The 11,133-nt window shown below is 33.0% G+C and overlaps 1 protein-coding gene across 3 annotated transcripts; it reads right to left on the bottom strand.

The window, feature by feature from the left end:
• Positions 1-5,048, bottom strand: LOC135135227 (choline transporter-like protein 1). 3 transcript variants are annotated; one of them, XM_064064250.1, is made up of 14 exons: positions 4,920-5,048; positions 3,745-3,867; positions 2,502-2,644; positions 2,316-2,414; positions 2,009-2,066; positions 1,891-1,954; positions 1,707-1,815; positions 1,460-1,655; positions 1,172-1,410; positions 886-1,115; positions 590-753; positions 461-535; positions 173-321; positions 1-117 (listed from the first exon to the last, which is right to left on the bottom strand). In XM_064064250.1, exons 3-14 carry the CDS (start codon positions 2,633-2,635, stop codon positions 99-101), a joined length of 1,536 nt encoding a protein of 511 aa, XP_063920320.1. In that variant the 5' UTR covers positions 2,636-2,644; positions 3,745-3,867; positions 4,920-5,048; the 3' UTR covers positions 1-98. The 3 variants fall into 3 exon arrangements, with proteins under 3 accessions (XP_063920320.1, XP_063920318.1, XP_063920319.1); XM_064064248.1 differs by lacking the exon at positions 4,920-5,048 and adding an exon at positions 4,751-4,913; XM_064064249.1 differs by lacking the exons at positions 1-117; positions 4,920-5,048 and adding an exon at positions 4,751-4,913 and having other exon boundaries at positions 169-321.
• Positions 5,049-11,133: the final 6,085 nt, after the last annotated feature.

Below are 11,133 nucleotides of genomic sequence, written 5' to 3'. Positions count from 1 at the left end.
TTTATTAGACATATTTATTAAAAACATAATAAATGAGTTTCATTTAATTAAAGCACATTAAATTTGATGAAGGTACCTAAACGTGTAGGTATGTTATCCTACTTTTTGGCCTTTTTCCTAAAATTTAATGTTTAAAAATAAGAAGAATGTCTGATTCGTAGAAGTTACTTACTTCTGTTTTGCGTTTTCGAGAGCTAAAGTAAGTGCTTGTGCTTTCTTAATTTGATTGTGAAGTTCTATTGTTGTATAATACGCGTTCACATTACCATCATTTAAGCACTGATCTTCACAATAACAAAGAAAAATGGTATCAACAGCAATCTGAAATACATAAATGTGTAGGTATAATATCGTACTATTGTTAAATGTAGAACTATACAGGATATTAGTTTAATATAGCTCATAAAAGTAAATTTCACTCTTCTCTAATCTGTACCTACATGTACACTATTCTGCTTACCTCAAAAACCACAAAAAAACTGTGAACGCAGATCCAAGCAACTAAGCCTCCAAATACGATAGTAACTACCGACAACTAAATGACAAAATTGGTTATTGATAACAATTTAGCGTAGGTAAAATAACTTACGTTCATTAATATACCAATGACGACAGTTATCACAACCACTACTAGTTTAGCCATAAAAAACACAAAATTTCCAATCGAATTCATCGCTATGGCACTTAATAAGTTTGAAATGATCAGATTAATGGCACGAATACTTGATCGGCAAAGCGGCTGTCCATGAATAGCTGAAAATATGAGAACTCTTTAAATAATGAGCTTGTTTTTTTGTAGTTGTTTTTCCTACTTGTAATTTTTATTGTCTAACAAATTTATAGGTAGATTTTTTAGAATTCTAAAAGTAAAATTTTTTTTCTTACCAGTTTCGATGTACCCCATTGAGGTCATATATTTTAGTAAGTCTTCTAAAGGTTTAAAGCAGATATATAAAAGACGCAAGCAGCCATTCTGACTTGCCAGTCCTCTGATTATGGTTTTCAGCACAGTAATTATTGTTATAAGAAGTGAACCAAATGCCACTGTACCAAGATGGTAACGAATTAAATTGTAGAAGCTGTTGTAAATTGGAGACACGACTATTACTTTGTCTCTGAAATTAAAACGAGTTGAATAATAATAATAAAATAATGAATATAAATTGTTTACCTGGCAAAGTAGTAAGTAGCTACAGCACCTGATATAACCATTTGCTGACATGCTAAATTGAACAGAAGCGTCCATATCATCATAATTACACTCCAACACAAAACAAAAATCGTAGCACCATTAAGAATATATTCGTATCTGTCATAGTTTAATGGATCTTTTTGTAGACTACCCGAAGTTGCCATTAATAAAAATGTGTATACGAATATTGCCATAACTAGAAAATTTGAAAGAAAAGTCTGAAATGGGCACGTTAATATTAGTATTATTAGTGATATCAATACATACTAAGGCAGGTTCTAACAAGAGTAAAGGCATTGCAAATACAATCCGGGCAGCTTCTTCGAAAAAAAATATTACTAACTTGATTCTAGCGATGAGTACCAAAATACATAACGCGAAGACAATTCCTACTATTGTAAAAATTATACCAACATATAACAAAGAAGAACTCGCTTCACCAGTAGCGTCGCTGTATAGATACCTAAATACGAGAGAAGGTCAAAAAAGAATTAAAAGACAAAAACTGTCTTACCAAATGCCGCCAGTAATTGCAAACCATAATAGTATAATACCAATTAACATAGTCCAAACGAATTGTTTGACAAAATAGCGGAATAACAGTAAAGCCACAATTGATAAACCTAAAACATGAATATGAATATCATCATTTGTCGCATAACCATATGGGTTTAAGTAGGTATTTAAACGTTGTTTACCTAATCCAATCAAACATAAGCCTGCCAGACTATCCGATTCTTTTTGAACTGCATCGACCATATCCTATAACATTTTCTTAATTTAGAAATTATTACACTTATATATTCAATTTCTTACAGGAAAGAATTCTATGTCGCCTCCTTCCGGAAAACATCGATGAAATCTTGTTTCGTAACTGAAAAATATGCAAGCGTATAATTTTCTGAACTTTATTTTCCCAGAATTTTTGAAAAAAAAGTTAATGACACCCTAATATAAAATATAGCCTATGTTTAGAATGTGTGAACAAAATATAGTCCGATTGAAAATCATTTTGATGTGTTCAAGCTATTAGCTTGAAAATCTTTATTAAATAAATACCTTGACGTCACTTCTGATATTATTTTGACTTAAAAACTAAGTTTTTTGAAGTTTTGTTTCTTACCTGCTGTTACATTTGTCGACACATATATTAGGTGTATATACATATTCATAGAGGCCATAATAAGAGTCATAGATCATAGTCCTTTCATATGTCAAGAATCTAAAAAAAAAAATAGTATCCCAACAATATTTTATTATTTCACTTGCAAACGTAACTAAAATACCCAGAGTTGTTAAAATTACTTACGGTTTATTGGACATGTCTTGACCTGAACAATAAATATCATCTACTTTTTCATTTTTTGAGCCACATACATTGCCACATTTGTCGTAGCCATGTATAAATCTGTCCATATTCGAATTACATAAAGCATAGATCATTAACGACAGCTGGAATTGAAATTATTAAATTGTAATAAAATTAAAATTAAAAGTAATATTAAATTAGAATAATTATTAAGAATAAATCATTTTAAACATTCATTTATTTAGTGCTTTGGTGATTTTGTAGGCAATTTTTGATTTCCCCATACTTTATTTCGAGGTCGTGGCCATGGTACAAGGAGACATGGTATAGGCATCCGATGTACCAATTTAAAAATGGCCTGCGCATCCATTTGTGACGTTAGGTGGCATCAACGACCTTGTGATTCTTGTGAGCTTCGCTAGAGAAGTCTAGGGAATTTCAGCTTGAGTTGTCATTGCTCTGTCCAATACGTCAATTAGTTGTCGGATAACGAATTGTATTTTAAATTTCGCGCTAATTTCACCCCACTTGACGTCACACCCGATGCGTATGCCTATACCATGTCTCCTTCTACCATGGTCGTGGCAACCCATAAAGCAATTTTCATAATAAAAATTATCAACGTAAACGCCCGGCCTTGAAATCTTGCAACTCAAGACACGCACGCCTATGTCCGCATCTCATCACCCAGTTTCCGTGAATTATTGTAAATATTTTTTGACTCATCAAAACTGTATTGATCTAAGTTTGTTCAAGAAAACAAATTAATCCCCAGTTTAACTTATGTTTCAAAAATTCCATAATCCAGAACATTGTTAAGTTAATCTTCAGGGATAAGTACTTATATGTAATTTTAGAAATGATAAAAAAATATTTAAACTTGAACATCTTAAACACTGTGAACACGTCGTGTCGTGTCAAATTATATTATAACTTATTTTTCCTAGTTCTATTTTTAAACTCGATTTTTCTTTTAATTTCAGTAGATAAACTTGACAAATTGTCGATCAAGCACAATGCAAGAAATAAAGAATAAGAAATATCTTTTGCTGGTTCAGTATTGTGGATTGTTACATCCAATTTTACGTACTGAAAATTTGTATTTCTTGTATATATCTTATCGCTTATTTCTTATATTTCTTGCATGGTCTTTGAGCCTTTAATCTTTCTCAAGATCTTAACTTTTTGTAGAGATAGGAACAACACACAAAAGTAAGTAATTTGTAATAGTAAGTAAAGTTACCAAAACAACAACACAAATTCCAAACGACACAAGAAATGCCGCATCAGTGCTTTTTCGTTTTTGAGGGATTTCAGGCAAGGTGCAAACTTCAAGAGGAACTTGGCTTCTTCGAAATGTAGATATCTAGAAAGGAATGATACAACTTAGAATTTATTTATATAATTTGTAAACAATTATTATTTATAAATTCTATAGCAAAAAACGTTTTATCAACGTATCCAGTAAAATTTTGCACTCTTGAAAAGTTAAAAACCTAAACTCGAAAACAGATACCTTACTTCAATTTAAGTCTTGTTGTATACCTGGCGTTCAACTGGCTGTGGTTTATAAGCAGTTCATTTTACTTGTATCTATATGAGAGATTCTGAAGAGATTAAAGCATCTACAGTTCGTAAAAAAATCGGCAGACGAATTATGAAAAATGTCTGATGTTTCTATGTCATTCTACATACATCTTTCGGTGTTTATTTATTAAATATGTATTAGTTGTATATTGGTTTTTCTTTAATATCCATATATTGTTAAGTCAAAGTTTTCTGATATTTATCACATCATAATGGGGAATCTATTGGAAATTTTATTTTAATATACTTTTTTAACAACAATGTGACTAAACAATATTGATTTTAAAAATACGTAAATATTTAAATGTTATATGTCTGTCGCTAGTGGAATGTAAAGATTAAGAAAACGACCTTTAACTATGAGGTAAAGAAAAATATGGCATCAAAATGTATTCAACTAATTAATTTTTTTGTGACTGGGACGTGTCAATTTCCGAGTAGTCACGTTCTGCATAAACTACACAAGTAAACTAAGTAACTTCTTAAAAAAAATAATAATATCGTGTTGTAGACAAAAACGACAGTTTGAATTATTGTCAGTAGTGAAAGTAGGTGGAACTGGAGGTTTTGGATATGTTGAAGTGTAATTTAAAAGCTTATGAACCACAATAACAATATTAAATAAATATTCATAACAATTATTTAATGCTTATATAACTCACTTTTTCTACAACAATAGGTTTTGTAGGACTAGCCATAGTAATTATTATAAATACTACACTATAACAGCACTCAATAGATTCTGCACTTCTTCTTGCACTAACAAATATGATATGTGCAATTCAGGGTGAAGTTTCGTTTAAAAGCCCGTACATACACTTATCTACTCACATCATGCTATTCATACAGACTTATCACAATGCTTGAAGTGAAAATTCCTGTAACTGTTATATTAATCTCAGTTGTATTATCGAAATTGATTTTCGTTTGTAACTTCCTTATCTTATCCAGGATGTCACTACTTAACTCTACGTATTATGCATCTAGGTGCGTATGAAAACAACATCTTGACATTATTTCATGCCGTCAGTGAAAACTTACGTGGTTTCATTTCTGACGCAGATATTTGACGAGGCAAACATTTCTATGAACACCTCAATTATCTTTGTACAATATTATCGCCAACATTTCTGAGAATTATGTACCTTCCGTTAAAAAGTTTTTTTTTATTAAACTTAAACTAAAAGTACCGCCAAGTACATTGTCAGTCGAGGAATGTTTAATGCAACCATGACTTCTAATTTACAACCAAAAAAATGGTCTCTAATCTAGATTCTGTATTTCTGGATTTCTAATGTTATGGGGGCTGACCATAGCCAGCCGGCACTTAGCGTCGGCTTTTGGGCCCATTGAACCTTCCTCAAGTCCATATCAGGATACTTATGCGCATCTTTCAAGTGAGGTTTTTCATAACCCACGAGTATACAAGTATGTAATTCTATAAAAATAATTTTACAAAATGTGGAGATGACATCATCAAACTGTGGGTGGGAATGATCAGATAATAAATTTTTTGATTAGAGTTTTACCATACATAATATTCATAAAATATATCTAAAACTTCACAACAATCGGTCTAGTTGTTTCGTAGATTATTTGCTTATTAATATAGCGAACAGATTATAGAAGGCATAAAAATGAAATGTCCAGAAAACATGAAATTGGTCGTTCGCCGGATGAACCCTCTTATGTTACGACACTTTACCTAATTAGCTTAGGTATGTAAAAATATGAACGTGGCGATAAGCAATAATTTTTACAAATTTGAGATAAGATTAATCATTTTTTCGAAAAATGAGACTGTTTTTGAGTTGAGATAATACCGTCTCTCAGACTTATATCGTAGCAATGGCTAAAAATGCACTCAATATAGACTTAAACAATGCTATAAGTCTCAACTTGAATCGAATAAAACCAAACAGCCCCTTCTCCTGTGACCCATTCCTAATCACTTTCCTCTAAGGTGTCAAATAAAAACGTAGATCCAAATTATGTTGTGTCCCGAATTTGAAATTTTTCGAGCTAATAAAAAACACCACGAAACCGTATTTGAAAAATTAAAAATAAAACAAATCATTCCATAACATAGGCAACTACGCATGTTTTAAATTTTAAAACCACCAAATTAGGGTGGGGAGATTGGAATGAATGGATATGTAAAATTTTGTTTGTAATTTCACAAAAGAGTAATTGATTAAATAAAAATGAATCGCAATCGATGCTATTCCGCCAACGAGTGTGATTGGTGATTACACTAATAAACAGATATTATTCAGTTTATTAATAATTTCCTAATCTGAAATGTAAAACTTTCAATATTCCAGCAACATGTTTTGTTTTGGTGTTTGTAAATTCGCAGTTCATGGTAATTTTTACTGTCCATCATGGTTCTGATACAATTTAACTGTAATAATGTAAATGTCCATATAAAACACGTGGCAGGAAACTCACTTATTCAGGTTTAACTCTTTTGTTTATCACGATATATTTAAAAGTTCTGGATGTTTTTAATTTAAATTATTAAGTTCCTACATGATTTACACTTCATAACTCTATAGTGGTTCATTTATGACATTTAAACTAATCTTAAACCTTGATCCATTTTGAGACAAAGAACTTTGAAAATTATCATCATCGGTTAAATTAATATTGTCATGGACTCGAAATGACAGGTGTATTTTATGTTTATTTTTGTATTATACGGATGTGTTACATATTTCTTTACATCTTGAATTAATTTCTCGAATTATTATTTTCATTTTGTATTAAATATGCATCTTCCTGTGTTTATTTCATACGTGCTCAAGGTTAGTTAGTAGAGAGAATCTAAGTAGTAATCTATTATTATCTATGATATGTGCTTCGTTTTATCTGTTATTTGGATTAGTTGACACTATGATGTAGTATTAATGAATTCATTTTGATTTAATCATGTAAATTCTTGTTGCTTAAAATTGTTAGTAAGAGTCTGGTATAATTTAATTTTTGTTTGTTTCCTTTCTTGTAACTATAATACTCATTTTGCTATCGTCAAAATTCAAGAAATTTTTAACTCTAACCGAAATAAAAACACGTGATTCCATGATGATGGCGAAGTGACAGGACCACACACTCAAATTGAAAGCTTTTGTCTCCTTGTCGTTTTCACGTCAATGTTTATCTGCAATAACGGATTTTCAAACTTAGCAGACCAAGAATCTAACCAGCTGCGTCATTAGCGAATATGGAAGTAAGCTACAGGAATGTGAGTGTTTGAATCTCGTGTTGTGACTTTAGTTGGGGCAAATATGTCTTCACGAGGAGACATCCTTCGCACCGTTGTCGCTATGCACTCCCATGATGCGTAGATTATTTTCACTCAGCCAGATCTTTTCTTGCCTGTCTGCCATAGTTTAAATCTGCACATCATCCTAGTAACTTGAGTATTACTAGTTTAGTATCGTTGGTATTGTTACGAAATACATCCTTACGCCGCCCCGGTACGACGCCTATGGCCGTCGAGAGTTTTCTAGCCGTACGCCGGGATGACTCATCGAAGGCGGCGTTCGCATAAATACAAGTCTATGTACATAATCGCTGTAATAGTTATTTATTAGTCGTGTAAATTCTAGGTATTAAGGAATAAATTGTTGAGTTTTACCTACGCCAATTTGAATCACCCGTTCAACGTAACAGTGTTATAGTACCTTTAGTGGGATTTAATTTTTATTATAGTTCTGATACACTGTCCTCTTCAAATCTCTTCACCTGATGGAATGCTGCTAATAAAAATCGGAAACAACACTTGATTTAAACGTATTCAACCAAAAACACCCACGTAGAGTGTTCCATTTTTGTTGATTTGTTTTGTTGGTAAATTTTGAATTTTTCGCGGGTTTTAAAATTTTTCCAGATTTATAATTTTGGCAGAAAATTTGCATTCGCACAATGACTTTGAAAAATATTTATGAAAAGATATGACCATATTCATGTATATTAAAATAAATCACTGTTTTTCTTTGTTTTCGTTACACCATTTCCAGATAATAGAAGACAGTGTATAGTTTCCCCAGTTCTAATTCGGTTTTATGATAGTACCCCATTGTGTAAAAGTTAATTTAACCATGCTGTTACCATTATACTGTATAATAGTTAAATCCTTTGTGGTGACCGAATTTGAATCGCGCTAAATTTAATCAACAGCGGCGCAAAATCACATTTGAATAATAATTTGAGTTTGAGAAGAAAAATTCAATCAAAAAAAATCGTTAAACATAGGCAACCGTGTGCACGTTAGCGCTTTGTTGGTAGTTGGTCGCTCCCTAGGGGATGCTTTAGTTAGAGGGCGGTAGAGTAGACAAGACGGCGGCATGACGGGAGCATGGTGAAAGCGTTATTATTGTTTGGTTCGGTGTTGTGTGAGCATGATGAAAAGGACGCTGTAAGTTAGCTAGGTTAAATTAGTTGGTTTGGTAGTTAATCAAAAAGAGGAAGCCTTTGTTTAACGAAAATTAATCGTAACGATGGCGCCCAGTTTTCCCCAACACGCGCAGCTAATTCTTGCGGCTTTCTAGTCGGAAAAAGTGTTAATTTACGTGCTGTAAATTTGTTTTATTGTTTGTTAATACACAGATCAGGTTAGGATTTTAATCGTTAACTGGTTCTAACACAATTTAACAGTTCTAACACAATTTAACAGACATTGGATTTGCTTAGACAGACATTTACTAGGAGATTTCATGAAATTCACTTTGTCAGGATAACACCCTTTGCGTAATTATGAATAAGTTTCTGGATGCTAATACTTAAGTGTTACATTATAACACTTCTTAATTCTTCACACAAGATTGCTAATAGTTTCATTATTTTCGTGAACTGCCGGGGGGGGGGATTATTTCTTCCTTTAGACAGTTATCATCGTTATCATCATTACATCACCGAGGTATTTCCTCGCAACGTTAAAGATTGATTTCATCACCGAGGCATTTCCTTGCAACGTTAATGATAACATCACCGAGGTATTTCCTCGCAACGCTAAAATTTACATTACCGGGACGCTTTTTCCTTGCAACGATGACTGGATATTTCTGTGTTTATTTATTGTGTTTTGTTGGGGTAACCAGTTCACGATAAACTATCAAAGTTAATTATTTTAAGTAACCAATCACTTGGATCAAGACATAATTTAACATAATGTAAACTCTTTGTTTGGATCGTTAATAAAGTGTGGCAAATATTAATCTCATGTAAATTTGTTAGCTTTGCAATTTCCACCTCATACAATATTTCTCTATCTCACAATTTTAACCTCAGTAATTTTTTTTCTTGTATAATTTTAAATTGAACGTAAACTTTCATGCACTACAGTTTTCACCTCACGCAATATTTTTATTTGCACAAGTTTATTTCACACCAGATCTTTGTTTTACAAATCTTTGCTAGTTTTTTTTTGTTTGTAAATATTTTGTTAATGAATGTTTTCATCATATAAATTATCTGATGTCCAATCTTAATCTCAAATAACAATTATTTGTTGTTTAAAATTTCACAAGATTATATGGCGAACTTAAATGTTTTTAATTGTTCTTTTGAAACTTTAAGACTTGTTCAGTTGTCGTTAATATCAGAGGCATAGAAGTTGAACATTTAAAATGGAATTGAGGTTAAATAACACAGAAAACGTGGCAGAAGCGGAGTGCGCGGTTCCTAGTCGAGCTGGCGAGATTTATCGCGTCACCTGCACAAAAGATGCAGGTTAGAATAGAATTCAGGGGCGGTCGAGATAACGTATTGTAACGCTGTCGATTTGCGCCCAATAGTCGAGACCCAAATGCTAGTTTGCGACCGTAATGACCTGCCTCACGGCAAGTCCGTAATAGAGAGATGATTTGAGGCAGGCTTGCGACAGATAGAATCACATGGTGGGGGAAACAGCCACGACCGGAGCCCCAAACTCCGCTTGTGTTAGAAGGCCCCTATAGGTATTTTTGTTGTGTTCTTGTCGACTGCCATAATTTTAAATTTGCCGCCACACGTCTGTAATAACTTGTGTATTTGCATCCAGTTACTTTAATTCAGATTTTGCTTTGTTTTTATTAAATTTGTAATATTCAAATATTTGCATTGATTTAGAACGTTTAATTTGATTTCATTTCAAGTCATTCAAAGTTTTTTTTTTGAGCTGAACAGCGATTGCGATTCGGCTCCCATTGGGCAGCCTGAGGGTAAGTCACGAGCATTGACACGAGTCACCCTCGCACGTAGCTTTTTTCTTTTTTTTTTGTCAGTGGAGGAATAAATAATTTTGTGCCCTTCATAAATTTTGTTTTATTTAGTGATACTTTTCCAACCTTGGGGTCCACCATTTGCATCTGAGCGCATCCCGCCATTTTTCAAAAACTCAACGTAGGGTTCCATTTGGTCACACGATCAAAGCCAAGGCCAAATTTTGAATTTTTAAATTTTTCGCAGGCTTTCAATTTCTTTTTTCATATGTCAATTTAAGGCGGGATGTTTGGGTTATCACACCTTATTTAGGACTGTCCCATCACCGGCAGTATTAATCTATTGTTACGAAATAAATCCATACGCCGCCCCGGTACGACGCCTATGGCTCGTTGAGAGCTTTCTCGTATGTACGGCAATGATGACTCATCATCGAGGACGGCGGCCGGCGATCCCTAAAGGAAAGCCTGGAAGCGAAAGTCGCGATGGGCAAACCAGAAAATCTCGAAGCAGTGTTCTCGATTCATCGACAGAAACATATAGGTTTAAATAGAGGCCACCGTCTGGAACGATTATTATTATTCAGTCCCATTCATTTAACAAGCCGAGTCCAACGAGTGTCGAGAAAACCCAGCTGCGTCGGAATTATTTTGTACATAAATAAAATTGTAGAGTTTAACCCATACCGATTTTAATCACCCGTACAACACTATTGTTAAGAAAGTTAAAACAGAATTAGAACTGGGGAAACTATACAATCCTTGGCCTTTCATTAAAATTAGATGAGATGTTAAACAATTCAACACACACGATATATGCCAATATAAATGCTCAGAAAACA

Source organism: Zophobas morio, unplaced genomic scaffold (genome assembly GCF_036711695.1).
Source record: "Zophobas morio isolate AGI-343-1 ecotype UQ-CSIRO unplaced genomic scaffold, CSIRO_AGI_Zmor_V1 ptg000024l, whole genome shotgun sequence".
In the NCBI taxonomy this organism is placed as follows: domain Eukaryota; kingdom Metazoa; phylum Arthropoda; class Insecta; order Coleoptera; family Tenebrionidae; genus Zophobas; species Zophobas morio.
The sequence above is the reverse complement of the archived record's forward strand: the minus strand, read 5'-3'. Positions and strand labels throughout refer to the sequence as shown.

What these genes read in the sequence shown, in the direction of transcription:
- LOC135135227 (XM_064064248.1), bottom strand. Translation starts at nt 4,786, where the DNA reads ATGGCTAGTCCTACAAAACCTATTGTTGTAGAAAAA. An exon ending in GCAATTACTGGCGGCATTTG is followed by an intron (nt 1,656 to 1,706) that starts GTAAGACAGTTT and finishes TCTCGTATTTAG; the next exon opens with GTATCTATACAGCGACGCTA. An exon ending in AATGGGGTACATCGAAACTG is followed by an intron (nt 754 to 885) that starts GTAAGAAAAAAA and finishes TCATATTTTCAG; the next exon opens with CTATTCATGGACAGCCGCTT.